Source organism: Dermacentor variabilis, chromosome 4, assembly GCF_050947875.1.
Source record: "Dermacentor variabilis isolate Ectoservices chromosome 4, ASM5094787v1, whole genome shotgun sequence".
In the NCBI taxonomy this organism is placed as follows: Eukaryota; Metazoa; Arthropoda; class Arachnida; order Ixodida; family Ixodidae; genus Dermacentor; species Dermacentor variabilis.
The window spans coordinates 12,884,981-12,901,585 of record NC_134571.1 but is presented as its reverse complement, the minus strand read 5'-3'; the positions used below and the strand labels follow the sequence as shown (position 1 = coordinate 12,901,585).

The 16,605-nt window shown below is 43.7% G+C and overlaps 2 protein-coding genes across 10 annotated transcripts in view; one reads left to right on the top strand and one right to left on the bottom strand.

The window, feature by feature from the left end:
• gig (TSC complex subunit tuberin) overlaps window positions 1-7,865 on the top strand; it is a 161,109-nt gene extending 153,244 nt beyond the window's left edge. For 7 of the 9 annotated variants that reach the window (XM_075688130.1, XM_075688132.1, XM_075688131.1 and 4 more), the window contains 4 exons: window positions 509-648; window positions 3,421-3,499; window positions 4,709-4,803; window positions 7,678-7,865. In XM_075688130.1, coding sequence (XP_075544245.1) covers window positions 509-648; window positions 3,421-3,499; window positions 4,709-4,803; window positions 7,678-7,824 — 461 coding nt within the window. In that variant the 3' untranslated portion in view covers window positions 7,825-7,865. Of the gene's footprint in view, window positions 1-508; window positions 649-3,420; window positions 3,525-4,708; window positions 4,804-7,677 lie in introns of those variants that run through there. The other 2 variants (XR_012827283.1, XR_012827284.1) reach the window with 2 other exon arrangements.
• A 7,664-nt stretch (window positions 7,866-15,529) lies between these two features.
• LOC142578667 (uncharacterized) lies at window positions 15,530-16,415 on the bottom strand. The gene has a single exon (XM_075688124.1). It carries the CDS (start codon window positions 16,379-16,381, stop codon window positions 15,584-15,586), a length of 798 nt encoding a protein of 265 aa, XP_075544239.1. The 5' UTR covers window positions 16,382-16,415; the 3' UTR covers window positions 15,530-15,583.
• Window positions 16,416-16,605: the final 190 nt, after the last annotated feature.

Below are 16,605 nucleotides of genomic sequence, written 5' to 3'. Positions count from 1 at the left end.
TTCAAGTTACTTTCAAGTTACTTTCAAAGGATGTGATAAACATTGTGTTTCACTTATGTTGTTCACTTTCTTTCAAAGGCATACTGTTGGGCAAGTTGGTTGGACATCCTTCCAGCGTATCCCACTTACCCAACAGTATATTCTTGCAAATTACATTCACTATTCTTCTGTCTTGTCTATTCAGTTGTCCTGTCTTTTCATAAAAATATAACCCTCTTTCAAGGCATTAACCTTGTTTAGCTGGACACAAGTTCAACACTGTTCAAAAAGGGGTCTTAGTACAGTACATTGAAGATTATTATGGTATTAGCAACATGCTTTTGCAAGTATTGGAAGTTTTGCAATTATTTTTGCAAGCGCTAGCTACAACTAGCCATGGTCCAGGAAGCATAGGATTTGGGTCCATATTTTAATGTATGTTTTACTTGTTCTTCCTGTGATGCAGCTCTTGTATGCGACTGCTGATTGCTGTGATGGGGTGTGGAACACTGTTTTCTTTCTTCTGCAGTGGTTTTTCACGTTGCCACACTGATGCCTAATGTAGAAAACGATCGGCACCGAGGCAACAAGAAGCGCCACATTGGCAATGACTATGTGCACATTGTGTACAATGAGAGCAGTGAGCCCTATGACCTGGCCACCATTCGGGTGAGTTGTTTTCACCGGTGCATGTCATCCTGATCACTTGTACATGACTTGTCATACACAGTGAACTCTCAGTTGTACGAATGTCAGTTTAACGAACTTTTAGAAAATCCCCGGCAGTTTTCCTATCCATTCAATGCAAAAATCTTTCAGTTAAACGAATTTCTGAATAGCGAATATTTCAGTTGAGCGAACTTGATCGGTGGACCCAGGCCCATTCTTAAAATCAGTTCAACAAGGTTTTGCGCTCTGCAGCTCTGGCGTAGCCGATGCCCATCACCCTCAAATCGTGCCTCCAGCGGCAGCTATGTGCAGTGTGACAGTGACCTGTGCTGAAATATCACATCCGGATATGGTTTCCAGTGTTCGTCCTGAAGAAGAGTGCAACGAAAAAGATGCAATGGCAGAGGCAGATTCAAATTCTGTAATTCTAGCTGAGGCTGTAGGATACCTCAGAAAGTTGCGAGACTTCGTGTCTCAGCAACAAGCTGTGCCAGAGGAAGTGCACAAAAGCATGGACTCTCTGGACAGCTTCACTTCTTGCACTTTAAGAACACCAATCCAAATGAAAATTAGATTTTTTTCTTTTCAATACGAGATAGGCAGCAACGTACCTGTCATGCACTTCATACATATTGATGTACATAACTCTGTAAATTGCAATTAACACTTTTGACTCGATATCTGCTGTGCCCTATGCTGCTCCATATTCTAGTGAATATACAGTTTAGCGAACTTTCAATTAAGTGAACTATTTCCTTGGGTCCCTTGTAGTTCGCCCAAGTGAGAGTTCACTGTAAATTACTGCAAAATTGGTGAATGGGTTGTTCAGAATCACATGGCAGGGTTTACTTACTTTGTAAGTTTTCGTTCACCAGAGTGCATGAATAGGCTGGCAGGGGCATATACAAATAAATTTTAGCACGAACAAAACAACACAAGAAAGGAGGCAGGGCAAGGCAACTGATATCTTTATTACATTGCGCCCTTGCTTATAAGAAAAAGACCTAAGGAACCTGTGCATAGAAGCCATCATGCCAGGCAGATCAGGAAAGCAAATCATACAAACCATTCTAAAAGACTAAATTCAATTTTGTGTTGTGCAGAACCCCGTCCTGTATGCCTTTCTAGTGTTTTCCTGTGTTGGCTATAATTTTTTGTTTTCATTCACCACCAGTGTTACAGAATTCAAATTGCAAGCTTAACTTTACTCAACAGACTCGTGTCATGAAGCCATTCTGTTTTGTCTTTCACAAAATGTTCTTTGCTCCACATGACCACTCTATTGTCCTATTACCTCAACACATGTCTTGCATCAGCCAATTTACCAATTTGGGAGCTACTGTGTGTACCGAAATTTTTTGTAATACAGACATACAAACACTACAGCAGTCTCCTACCAAAGTTATGCGCTGTTCCAGCTTGCACCATCTCAACGCAGTCACTGGAAAAAATTGCATGTGAGATGCAATAATTCACCTCTTGTGTAAAGTCGTGCAATCAGGGCATAAATAAATAAAGTAAATAAATCAGCATGATGCTGGTTGCGAGACTGCAGCTGCAGGAAGTCATATACGATGTTTCTAGAGTGTAGCACTGCATTCATTTGCATGTATGTTTCCTAGTATGTACAACACACTATAACTTTCACTGCTAGAATTGTATTAGCAGGGAAAATATTGAAGTGCTTTCTTGAGCTATACACTGGCTTTGAAGACGTGCTGTTTGTGCCATGCAGTCATAGGTTGGTGTAGCATCACCCCCCCCCCCCCCCCCCCCACTGTCGTCCAGGCCCCTTCCACAAAAAACACATGGCCAGCTGGCATGACACTATCTCACATTCCTCCACCGACGTTGAATAGCACATCTTTCTTTTAAATTCTACACCATCGCCGCTAACACACCCTCAGTCGTTGCCTCACCCACCTTTCTTACCCTCTCTCCCCTTTAAATATATACTGTGCCAAGGAAAGCATATGTCGTCTTGAAAAAGACAAGTCTGCCTGTCGAAACGTTGGCTCTCGCTTTTACCTTGCTCTCGTTTTGCTCATCTCGAATTTCCATTTCCCACCTTACCCGTGTTTTCCCTGCTCAAAGCCAGATAATGCTACAAATGAATATCCATTTGAGAGCAGTTTTACAGTAGTTGCACTTAAAAATCTTTGCAATGTGATGTCGACCCTAAACCTGATTAGTCAACCTGCTGCGGTGCAGTGAGATAATAGGTATGTTGCACATATGGCAGGCAGTGCTGCATTCTTTTGTATAAGGTGGCTGTGCCTCATTATCTGTAATGAACGATTTGTATGAACTTCATTGCACGGCTGCCGCCTCTTTGATGACATGCAAGTCCGAGGTGCAGGTTGCACTGTAGTTAGTGCCTGTGGTGTTGTGTAATGAAGCTCGAGGTGTAATGTTCGGAAATCAGAATGGAAATTTAAGGTTGAGTGCTAGTGATCAAGTACATAGTGCTTTTGGTGTAATAATGTTGGCCAAGCTGCTTTATATAATCTGCAGGCAGTCATTTTGATGGACTCGCATGTGAAGACTTAGTCTTCTTTCTTTTGCCCCTATGCATTCACCATGTAACATGGAGTGAGTCTAACACTGTGCTCCAATATTTTCCAAGCATCCAACATAACCTTGGCTAGAGCTGCATATGTTGTGTACTCTTAGGAGGCACTGTTCCAGTCACTTGCATCATCCTTTCATACTTCTAATTAATTTTAGGCTATCGCCCCCACCTGTAAATGTGCACATACGCATTTCCTACAGGGGGACTGCCACTGCGTGTGCGTTGTTGTGGAACCGCTCAAACTAGGCCACAACTTGGTGTCTCTGGTGGGCAAGCCTGGTGAGTGACAGGCAGAGAGAAAAATGTATGTATGCTTGTATATTATATAGAACTGGACATCTATTGTAAGCAAAACTTGGAAAAATGGCCACTGAAGTGATGCGAAGAAACAGCCACTAACTCTGTCCAGTACCTTGCACTTGCCAATTTGAGTGAAACTTTGTTTCACGTGAGCGGAGCATATGGAAAAACTTCATCATCATGCTAAACGTAAAAAATACTCTTAGTGCAGCACTGAAGCAAGAGGAAGCAAACAAGTATTATACATTACATTCTGGGTGGCTTGAAAGGTAACATTTGACATGGACAGTCTTGAAACAATCTCATGCAGAAACCATTGACGATGATCGTCAAAATAAGCAAATAGCCTATATGAGCGAGTGAGTGAGCGAGAGAGTGAATGAACAAACGCTTTTCTTGACAAGTTTGACCACCGACCATTGGCCACCGACCACAGAAACAGCTGAAAGAGCCAAAGAATGCTATTCACTTTAAAAGACCAGTGCGACATTCACATGGGCACGTTTATGTGCCACGTGACATTAGTTAACTGGCAGGACCAATTAGTGCTAGCACACTTTCGAAATGAAGCCTTTAAATAAAAAAAAATTGCACATAATATGTCATACTGTCTTGAATTGTTTTGTCACTGTATTATCACTTCAAATTGATCAAGTGCTGCACATTTGTCACAATCTGGTGCCCACTTACTGTTCATGCATACATTGAGCAGCTATTATGCTAGCACTATTTTTTGTTTATGTTTATGTTTTTTGTATGACCGGATAATCTATCAAGTGCCAGGCATCCTTGGCTCTCAGTCACATTTGGTGGCTAAATTCTTTACTCATTATATTTTGTTTGTTTATACTGCTCAACCCACTCCCATCTGTAATGCCTTCAGGCCCTGAAGGAAGGAACGAAGGAACGAACGAACGAACGAACGAACAAACAAACAAACAAATAAATAAATAAATAAATAAGCAAGCAAGCAAGCAACTGTTACGGTACGGTGCCATGGTTTCTCCAGCAAGTGATAGTTACTGTATTGCGAAAATGTTGCTACACCTCTTGCGGAAATGTTACTAAAAGTGGTAATTTCAGAATATTGTCTGCATACATTGGCACCACTCTTCCATATGTCTTTCGTTCCATGGATTAGTTCAAGTGAAACTTTTCAAGAGCACAGTCCCTTGATGTATGGTGCAGAGGTGCTGGAACTGCTGCGGCCACCACCCGAGCCACAGCTAGTGCCCGACAGTAGCTTGGCAGTGTACGTGCGCCAGACAGCAATACACGCAAACGTGAGTGACTTCACTGTTCTCATCCACCAGAGTGCGAGCACTCGCTGCATCCAAGCAAAACGGGAGTGAAGTGAGAGATGGAGCATTGGTGGAAATGCATGTGGGCGCAGAAACTGATTTGTCCTCTTTTGTAGAATTTTTCAATTCATCTCCAACAGAATGAGGCATGCAGTTACCATAAAACCTTCTGTTAACTGCATAAAATGTTAGAACATAGATGCACTATAAATCAACACATTTCCTGAAGTAAGGGTATAGTTAAAAGGGCACCAAATGCAAATCTTAAAAGGGCCATGAAACATTTTCCCAAATACAGTCGAACCTACTTATAGCAATATTCATGTGCCAAGAAAATTCCATTGTTATAACCGATAATTGCTATAACACGGTTGCACGAAAAACTCAGGGGAAAAACATTCAAACATTTTATTTAGACAGAAAGAAGCTATGGTAAAATAAACCACTTACTATATAACATTCCCATGCTGCATTATTGGCTATAACAATTAAATGTGGCTACTAGGTGTCTGCGCCAAAAAGAAAAGGACTATGAAATCCAGAAAAAGAGAGAAAGCCACTTCACCACCCCAATTTTGTGCCGTGCACCCCCACCTTTGTCTACACCTCGGATGTCAACGAGTGTGTGGAAGGGAGAGGGACGGGACGAAGACATGCTGTGCGGGGTGCGCGGTGCAAGGGAGGGTGTGAGGAAAAATATTTTTTTCCCTTCTTTTCTTTTCTTTCAAGGCAGTGCGATGAAGGCATGCCATGCGGGAGGGGGGGGGGGGTGAGCGAGTGACAAAGAGGCTTTCGTTTTTTTTCCCCGAGGGTTTTCCTTTCGGAGCATGCACCCCATAGCCACAGCTAATTGTTATAATCAGCAGGGCATGGGAGCATTGCAGTAAGCGGTCTATTTTACCATAGACCACTTACAAAAACTGATGCATCAGCTGCTTGTTGTTATATTCAATATATTAAATCTGGTATCGTTATAAGTGGGCTTGACTGTAGTACTCATAAAATGAGATTAAGTTACATCCTCGTGAATCTCCTGCCACAAAAATTTTTCGCATCCTCGAGCACAAATGAAGTTGGCCATTGTTATTGAACAAATGGGTGGCTTTCTGGTTTCATTTCCACTAACGTGCTGGAAGCTACACATGGGAGACGGCAAGGACGTGCAAAGGAGGGAGAGAATAAACATTTTGATTGGGTGAATGCAGCTTTGGAGAGGTGTCCTCATTCCAGAATGCCTTGAGCTTGGGTGGCGTCCTTGGCCCTCATAATCAGCCGTTGCTGATCCTTGAGGTCGGAGCTGGCCAAGGCTCTCTCCCAAAGCTCATTGGTGTGGTAAGGGTTCGGAGGATTTAATGGTGCCGCTCTGCAACCCGCTACTATGTGCCTAAGGGGCCCGGGCTCTGCGCAGAAGTGGCATTGCGGAGAGAATTGTGTAGGGGATATGAGGTGATTTCTGGTCGGGTGGGGGAATGTATTAACCTGTAGAGCTCGGAGGAATCGCTCCTGCTCTCTAGGTAGTGACTTGTGTGGGGGTGCATATGTTCTGTGGGTTAGCCTGTAGTGTTGTGTGATGTCTTTGTACGAGACTAGAAAGTGCATGCGCTCGGGTTCAGAGTCCTCGGCGTCGGCTCGGTGGGTCAAATCTCGAGCCACGTGGTTAAGGAGCAATGCCCCACTGGCCCCGCCCAAAGGTTGAATGCGAGGCAGCTCGTGGCGATATGCCGTGGCAGCTGCAGTATTTACACTACGCTTTTCACCTCGGAAGCCACACACAGCAGATGCAGCAATGCACAACTGTTATGTTTAGACAGGCAGTGCAAAGATGAAATGGTTCTTCTGTCTTTTTGAGATCGCAGACATATATATATTTTCACTTATTTAACTCAAATGAGGAATAATTGTATTACTGAGAATGTTTTCATGATCGCAAAATCAGCAAATAGCTGTTGTGGGTCCAGTTGCTTGCGATGGCACTGCATGACGATATTGCAGAAGCAACAGCTAGTTATCTTTTTTGACACGAGTGTGTGAATTCCCTGCTGCATGCAGTGTAATAATATTTTGCTCACATGTTCACAGGAGCCTCCTTAACAGATCTGCAATGTTTTCTTCCCATGTTCAAAAAGTGTTTCAGGGCACTTGTAAGTCTAGCTGAGCATGTTTCATTTCATATTTGGCAGGCAACACTATGGGAGCTACACATGTAGTGTACAGAAGTCTTTATTAAAGTTTCACTTCATACATTTTTGCAGTTCAATTGCTTTTGATTTGCAATGCCTTCTATGAAATTACTTTATATGCTGCAACTATAACTTCTGGACATAAGGTTATGCCAAATCTCCTATTGTTTGTGTTTCGAGTACGCAATGTACTATGTTTTGGTTTTGGTCGACGAAAAATGTCACTGCACTTGTGCGGTAGTAAATAAGTTCAGATCTGCATCGCCTTCCACGTTTTTCAACATAAAAGTATGAGAGCTAATGTTGCGTTGAATTGCATGACGTGTATTTATAACTTTCATGTGTGTATGCACCATTTTATGCTAGTAAATGGGAGCAATGAGAGAAGTTTCTTTAGCCCTTGTAGCATTGCCTGCTGTGTGTGGAATGTAGGCTTGGCCTCAAAGGCTGCCTACTCATGGAGGATGTATGTGAGAATGCTCTCTCCGTGAAACCCTGCTAGCCTCCTCTGCAGGATTGTACATAGTGCATACAGTGGCGATTTGTATTTATAGTGTCTTCTTGCTGTGTGTGTGTGAAAGGTTTTAGCAGATTGCATGAAAAGAATGTTAATTATTAGAGGGAAGGGGGGGGGGGGTCAAAGTACTGTGCCAGCACGACATCTGCTGCTTTGCAGGTTGCCTGTACCAACTTTCACCGGTCAAAAGCAGGCAGTTCCTACGTCAACAACTGGCACGAGCGGCTACAGCACTTGGAGCGGTTACGGCTGCGACTTGTGGAACGCAGCAGTGAGCCTCAACCGGATGACCTAGCAGACCTCTAATCCTCAAATAAAACAGTGCACGATTTTGTATTTGCCTCCAATGCTTGTGCATCTGATATTTTTTTTTTTGCTAGTGTAGAGGTCACAATCTTCAAGCAAAAGATTTGTCACCAGTCATGGGAAATGTTAAATTTCCAAGTGATTCTAGAGCTATTTGACTTTCCTCAGAGTTAGTATTTTCTCACCATGTCTGACAAGGGCAACTAGGCTCCAGTCATACGAGAAACAATTGTGTTTGTTCCGGAAATGCACAGAAATTTGGTAAGCCACGCATTCCAGACACTTAAAGGAAAGTGCAGCTGACACATACCACTGTTAAATGCATTCCAAAAGGGATGGAATGCAACAGTAGTTTAGTTAGATGACCAGCAAAATTAATCTTCCAAAACTAGGCTTTCTCTGACATAAATTGAAGTTAGCGCCTTCTTCGGTTGAGCTTTTAGTATACATGACACGTTTTACCTAAACTGGAGTATGCTAGTGTGATATGGGGGCCTTTTCTAGAAGACAGACAGACTTCGAATTGGTTAATGACATGCAGTTTGTTTCATTCTTAAGAAGTATAAAAAGAACTCTCGCCTTCAGTTCTGATGCTTCAAAAGAATATTGCTATCACATTAAAATTGCAAAGAAAGATACAAAGGCTGATTAAAATGTCATGGGAATGCGTATGCTCAGCCATTCAAACTGCACACCCTGCAACATCGCTATATGCATGATCTTTTTCTGCACAAGGCATGCACTGTTGCTTTGAAAAGTTTATTTTTTTCCGTGACTGCAACTTCCTGTTGAATGTTTCATCAGGAACTGCAGCCGTTTTCGAATGTGCCTTAAAATCCAAATTTCTGACTTGCTTGGTTATGTTCATTTTGTTTTTGTTGGAGTACGTGTACTGAAATGCTGCCTTTTTTCTCTTTTTGTAGCTACAGTTACTGATGTTTCACTGCATTTTAGTGTTGCTGCCATTGTATGTATATATTGTACAAGTGCACATCTGTATTGTTTTTTTACTACTACTACTAAAATACTTGTTCAGAAATTCTTGTGCTCTTTTACCATTTTGCTGCAATATGTTTAAAAAAATCTTCATTTTTTGTCACTTTATATGATGTGTACTTTCGAGTTCAATTGCAACTTGCACATCAAGCGCTTCTATTCTTGTTTCTGTAAAAAATACCAGTTGTTTGGTCTAATGTGACCACATTATATTGTAAATAAATAAATAGATAAATAATCAGGAGGCCTCATGAAGCACTGATAGGCAGGCTTGAACATTTTAAATGAAGATATGCAGTCGTTAAGAAGTTTGCAGGGACAAGATGGCCACAATTAGATATGACTGGGGTAGTTGGAGAAGTATAGGAGAGGCCTTTGCCCTGCAGTGGGCGTAACTAGGCTGATGATGATGATACAGTCATGTAGATTGCCTACAGTGGCGTAGCCAGGAATATTTCTGGTGGGTGGGGAGAGGGGGAAATGTATTTGCACCTTTTCTTGCAAGGCCTGCAATAGGTGTTTGGTCATTCAGGACTGCCTCGTATACATAGATGTTTTCGAGTGGTGGTGGCATTTGCACATGCAGCTTCTAGACATTTCTTAAGAAGTGCCTTAGTGCAACTTGCGTGTTCAATTTTATTGCAGCTTATTTATGAGTAGCAACTCCATGTGAAAATATCGGACTACTTAAACAAATTTACTTCCCGACGGACAGATTAACAGTTTGTTTCCGATAGTGTTTTGATAGTTTTAAGTGGTTACAAATAGGAATCGAGAATGCTCATACGGCCGCACGTTGTCATCTGGGTGTCATCAGCTCTTTCAAAGAAATATTAATGCGAAATTCAAACATTTTTTTTTTTCTGTTGCCACAATAGGTAGCAAATAAGTGAAGTAATAGCATGAAATCTTTGGTTTCATGTGTGAGAAATGGTTACGCGTTTCTTTAAACCTTCAATATTCAAAAGCACTCGTAGCACTGAATTTTCTGACTGTGGCAGCGATGCAAAGATGAGTGGCCAAATGCACAGCATGTATGAATGAATAGATAAATTCATTATGAAAAGGATAACATTCACTTCTGTGGTGGTGGGCGATCATGGAGGATTATGGCAAATTTCATACTCGTAGTGGGAAAATTAGACCAAATGGTCCAGTCCCATGCAAGGGTCGCACCTCATCAAAATCGAGAAAAAAAAGTGTGGCCCTTGCACAGGTTTCTGTGGCAATTTCCTAGCATGGTCCAATTTAGTGAAGCTAAAACCTTGGGCAGGGCATACATTCTTCAAATTACAAAATTTATTTGCACAAAATCACAAGTTATTCCTATTGTTCACTTAATTTTGTCGCTTGAAATGAACATTCATAAGTAATTTGATCAACTATTTCTGCATGCTCCCATTCAAAGCACTAACATTTAAGCTCACAACCATAAGAGGAAATAGACAATGAAGTCAAAGAAAGTATATGGAAAATTAATCAATCAGTTACTCAATCAGTCCTAGGAGCAACCCTAAGATCAGGGTGCTGGTACATGCATACAAATAAAAAAATAAAGTGAGACCAATGCATAATACGAGAAAAAACAAAGGAGAGTACATATAACAAAATGCAAGGCAAGTACAAAATGAAGAGGAGAAAGGTAGTTGAACAGCTGTGAAACTATAAAGAAAACATAAATCTTGGAAAAGTACAATGACAGTGACATACAAAAAACGTCAAGATTACGAAAATAAGCGTTATAAAGACTTTGTATTCTGTGGACGGTTGAGTGTCGGTGATGACAGGCAGGAACATGAAAAGGTTTTTGTTCCCTGGTGATCTCACATGAAATACGAAACATGATACAGCTGAAGAGTTCGGGGCAGGTGAGAATACTGCAAAGGAGTTTGAAAAAAAAAAAAGGGTCAGTGTGATTAAGCAGCAGATTAAGCAGATTAAACACTGCAGCAAAGTAAGAGCAGTGGCAATCCAACAGTGCTAGAACAAGGTCCAGTGTCCGTGTTAGCAAAGTGGTGATGATATCTGCTTAGAAACGTTTTCTAGGCCCATTCTAATGTCACTGCTAGATCTAGAAATGCCATTCCAGACGACTGACGCATATTCGAGTTGAAGAAGACAGATTGTTGTGTACAACTTGTGGAAAGTTGTAGGAGAATCGAATTCCTTTGCTAGTCTGCAAACAGTGCCCAGAGAGTGCATATTTTGGCATACAGACAATGACGCGAGAGAAAGCAGGAGGGAAGTTGATTGTTATGTTTATTAGGAATGTTTAGGAATGTACGAATAAGGTAATGGAAAATAAAGTGGAGAGAAAGAAAACTTGCCATAGGTGGGAGACAAACCCCTGCAGCGCGCATGTAGTGCTTTACTTTCTCATCCACTTTTCTGGGTATTTGTGCGCAAGATTAAGCCCCAGGAATGTTATCCAGTGCCACTTCACTGTTTTTTCATGTGCTTGTGACCAACAACAACAACAACAAAAAGAAACAGGCCCTTCTTCAGATCCCCTTATTATTCTGGCTTTAAATGATTAAACTACAATTTTATACATCACAGTAAACATTGCAACTATTATTTTCTCAGATAAAAAAAAGACAAAACAGGAAACCACAGAGAATGAGCACATTTTCAGCAGTAAGGAAGAAACTGTCCGTAGATCACATGACTTCTTGGAATGCAGAAGCAATTTAAAGCTTGGGAGAATTAAGTCTGGAGTTTTAGAACTGTTTTCAGTGAAAGCATTAAATATATCCCTTTGCAATGTGAATTTCTATATTTTGGTAAGCGTTTGATAAAAAGAGAAGCACAGTGCCATAAAAAGGGTGACCGAAAAATGCTTTAGGTCTCAATCTGTGGTCATGATGAAAAGGCGTAGCTTTTTGTGAAAGCCAAAGTGCAGCACGGTTCACCAATTAAAGCCATTAATAAAAGGAAAATCAGACATCCACCCATTCGTAGCAATTGCTACTAAGGAAACCCATATCGGTTCCTCGAAAGAAAAGCCTCCTAGTTGAAGAAAAATTCGTCCTGGTCCGGGACTCAAACCCGGCACCACCACCTTTCCAGGGCAGCTGCTCTGCCATCTGAGCTAACCAGGCGGTTAGCAGATGGCAGGGCGAAGTCGAATTATTCAACAACTCGAAGCAAAGGCAAGAGTTCGATGTAATTGTTCTGCGGAAACCCGCAAGGTGGAGAGCAATTGTAGCCTTTATAGCAATTGCTACGAATGGGTGTGAACTAACGCAGAAGAGCGACAACGGTCCCGGAGCAGAAAGGCAACTACTTTATTGCCAAGAACGGCTTGTTCTTATACAGAAAACGCTATGACGTCACAGGGTCATGTGGCGTCACTATATCGGAGCATAGTTAGATAGCACAAGGCGTCACACACAAGCTTGCGCTACGACATTCCTTCCCACTTAGATTGAGTCCGCACTTCACTCCCTGAAGTCCTCATGTCTAAACCTATCCGGTGGACGTCGCGCACGGCCGCTTCGTCGAGGCATGACTTCGGGCTTGCTTGGAACTTCTGTGCTCTGCTCTGCTGGGTATGTGTCCTTGTGTGAAGTCGTTGTTGCCGTAGTCGGAGGGTCGGTTGAAGCCCGAGGGGTTGGACTCTGCACAGAATCTGGTAATGCAGATTCCACAGGTTCTGCGGCGGCCATCGGGTGTCTTGTAGGGGTGACTACGGGATCTGTATCTGGCGGTTGTTGCGGCTCGGCCAGGTGCCTTGTGTCGGGAAGTTGCTGCCATGGGTCAGCTGAGACAGGTCTCGCAAAGGAGTGACGCAAATGGTCAGCATGCACAAAGCGCACTTCACCCGCCACATTCACAAGATGTGCCATCGGCACATGGTCAGCGCCGATGGCATCTACCCGACAGAAGAAAAAGTGAAAGCGATCCTGCACGCTCCTGAGCCAACAAATGTAACCGAATTAAGAGCATACTTAGGGCTGCTCAATTTTTACAGCAAATTTATGAAGAATGTGTCATCTATAGCAGAACCGATGTACAGATTGTTACGGAAGGGAGAACGATGGCTGTGGACGAAACAGTGTAGTAATGCTTTTAAAGCGACTAAGCATCTGCTGGTAAACAGCCATGCTCTTACCTACTACGACGCACGCAAGCCGCTCGGGTTGCAATGTGACGCGTCTGCGTACGGCGTTGGAGCTGTTATTTTTCACGTGCTACCGGACGGAGAAGAGCGTCCGATAGCCTTTGCTTCACGAACTCTGACGTCAGCTGAGAAAAATTATGCACAATGTGAAAGAGAGGCCCTAGCGCTTATCTTCGGACTTCAAAAGTTCCACAAGTTCCTTTTCGGTAGACAGTTTATGTTGTACACAGACCATCAGCCACTCGTAAGCATCTTGGGACAAAACAAAGCGACACCGGCGCAAGCAGCTGCGAGATTGCAAAGATGGTCCTTGATAATGTCCGCGTACCGGTATACGCTTAAGTACCGCAAAGGGGCTGAAATCGAAGTGGCTGATGCTCTGTCTCGTCTACCTCTACCGTCTTGTCCCAAATCTGAGAGCTCGGAATGCTTTTCCGTGTTCGAAAGCACTCCGTTGAACTCTTCTGACGTAGCCAAGACCACTGCACGGGATGGCAAACTGTGCAGAGTGGTCGAGTACACGCGGTATGGTTGGCCTTCAGAAGTGCCTAATGAGCTCCAACCATACTACGTTAGACGTCTAGAGCTATCACTCGAGCAAGGTTGTGTCACGTGGGGTACAAGGGTGATCGTGCCCGAGGCATTGCAACCGGCTGTGTTGTCCTTGCTACATGAGGACCACCCAGGCACCTCGAGGATGAAAATGCTGGCTAGAGGCTTCATTTGGTGGCCAGGTCTCGATAAAGCAGTAGAGGATTACGTACGAACCTGTCGGGTTTGCCAAGTCGTGCAACCAGCCGCGCAGCCTGTACCACTACACCCTTGGCCTTATCCGTCCAAGGTTTGGCAAAGGCTGCATGTTGACTTTGCTATGAAAGGACAGCTTAACTTTCTAGTCTTAGTGGACGCCTATTCTAAGTGGATTGAAGTATGGCTGATGACCTCAACCGTCACAAGACAAATGATTTCCAAACTTCGAAGTGTCTTCGCGGCGTACGGATTTCCCGACGAAATTGTAAGTGATAATGGGCCGCAATTTGTGTCACAAGAGTTCGAAGACTTCTTGGCTAAGAATAACATAAAACATACAAAAACGCCGCCCTATCACCCAATTTCGAACGGGGCGGCCGAACGTCTAGTCCAAACAACGAAGCGCGCATTGCTGAAACAGCTGCTATCAGATGTCTCGCAAAACCGAGAATCGGTGCAAACCGGGTTAGACAGCTTTTTGATGAGCTATCGAAACACGCCACATAGTGTGACAGGCAGCACTCCTGCGCAGCTCTTCTTAAAGAGGCAACCTAAGATCAAGTTGTCATTCCTTAAACCCGATTTTAAGCAAGATATGCTCAACAAACAGTTGAACAGCAAGCGGCAGAAAGATAAGCACCGGGGTACTGAACGTGGATTCTTAGTGAGTGACAAAGTGTTTGTTAAATGCGTACGTGGTGAGAATGTGGCTTGGGAAGACGGCGTAGTTACTCAGATCGTAAGCCCAGTGACATATCTTGTGAATGTGGCGGGTGAAGTGCGCTTTGTGCATGCTGACCATTTGCCCTAGGTAAGAGACAGAATCTTGGAAAAACTTACATTTTTCCAGCTTTAACGTTATGTTATGCTCCGAAAGCTTGCCTAGCACCCGCTCGAGCGTTTTTTGACAATCGTCCACGTCCTGGCCTGCAATTATAACATCATCAATATAACAACCAACATTAGGAATACCAAGCAAAACCTTATCCATCATGCACTGGAACAAAGCAGGGGCACTGGCTATCCCATAAGGAAGTCTGTTGTATTGATACAGCCCCTTGTGCGTGTTAACCGTCAGGATATGCCTTGATTCTGGGCTCAGTACCACTTGTTGGTATGCCGATGACAAATCTAAGACACAAAATACTTTGCCTCCACACAGTGTTGTGAACAATTCCTCTAGTTGTGGCAGTGGGTAGTGGTCTATTTTAAGTACCGGATTTACAGTGATTTTGTAATCACCACAAAGGCGTATTTGATCACCTTGTTTCTTTGGGACCAGAACCAGTGGAGTTGCCCAATCGCTTCTGCTCACAGGCGTGATTACGCCTTGGCTTTCGAGCTCAGCGAGGCGTTTTTCTGCCTGTTCACGCAAAGAAAAAGGAAGCGGGCGTGCTTTACAAAACACCGGTGTACAACCTGGTTGCAAAACAATTTGCGCCTCGAAGTTCCTGATAGCACCCAGCGATTGTGAAAACACGTTTGGAAACTTTGCACGAATCTTATCTACTCTGTCTTCGCTGCGTACACTGCAAAGCGATTTCCAATTCAACCGAAGCTTGTTAAGCCAGGTTCTTCCCAGCAATATAGGTAACTCGCGTTCGCGGTTTTTCACAACAACAATTGGTAACACTGCACTCTGCCCTTCATAGGTCGCGGTTACATTGCATTGCCCTATAACATCCATTTTCTCGCCTGTGTACGTCTTTAGCACAACCCGAGTTGGTTCACAATGCACATGCGCAAACTTCTCTTTGTACACACTTTCAGGTACAACTGTCACTGCGGCCCCCTGTCCACCTGCATTGACACTTTCTGGCCCTCCACGTTTACAGTCACCACATAACCGTTCTGCACAGATGAGTCGACTGTGCAGTTGTACAGGGTGTGCTAGTCTTCGTCTGACGATTCCGTTACTGCATGTGCCTTCAGCTCAGTCTTGCTCGTTCGACACATGTTTTGAAGGTGTCCAACTTTTGAACATAGCTTGCACGAGTAGTTTTTATACCAGCAATGTTCTGGCGCGTGCGTCTTGCCACAGCGGTAACATTTTTGTTTCTTGGTCTGGTTTCGCGCCGAGCCTTTACCCTTCGCTTGGTCACGGTCGCTGCGCTGATGCTCGTTATTTTTCGTTTCCACTGCGTTTATGCTCTCAGCACGGCTTCCTGCTTTTATTGCGGCTGTTTGTGTCGCGGCCAATTCGCTATCAAGAGCTATTTTACATGCCCTTTCAAACGTGAGTGCGTCAGCCGTGAACAACGCCTTCTGCGTTTCTTCGCTTCGGATCCCAGCTACCAATCTGTCGCGTAGAGCGTCCAGGAGAAATGGCCCAAAGTTACATTTGCGCGCTAGGTGCTTCAACTCTACTACGAAGTCTTCGACACTTTCGTGGTCAAGTTGCACTCGGCGGTTGAATTTGCACCTTTCTGCAATTACAGACGTCTTCGGGCTGTAGTGGCTTTGCAAGAGCTCCTTTACTTCCGCGAAGGTCTTATCTCCTGGTAGCAATGGAACAACCAAGTTTTTGAGAATTTCATATGCTTCTGCACCAATTACTGTCAAAAAAACAGACAGTTTCTTCGCTTCCGCTATCTCGTTTGCCCTGATGTAATGCTCGAATCGTTCGACATAAGATTCGAAGTTCTGAACCTTAGGGTCGTACTCGTCTAGTCTGCCGAGCCGAGACATAGCTTGGTAGAAGAAGTAAATGTGTTACTTGTTTGGATTCCGGACCTCTTGCTAGCCTATGGTAGCGACGCCTCCGGTAGTAGCGTGGCCTCGTTGAGCCGCCGCATCGTCGTTGATGGTCTAGCAGGCCAGGTCACGGTGGTCCTATCCCATCTTCGTCGCCAGATGAACTAACGCAGAAGAGCGACAACGGTCCCGGAGCAGAAAGGCAACTACTTTATTGC

Excerpts from the sequence above, each read along its gene's own strand:
- LOC142578667 (XM_075688124.1), bottom strand. The coding sequence starts at position 16,381 with ATGTCTCGGCTCGGCAGACTAGACGAGTACGACCCTAAGGTTCAGAAC.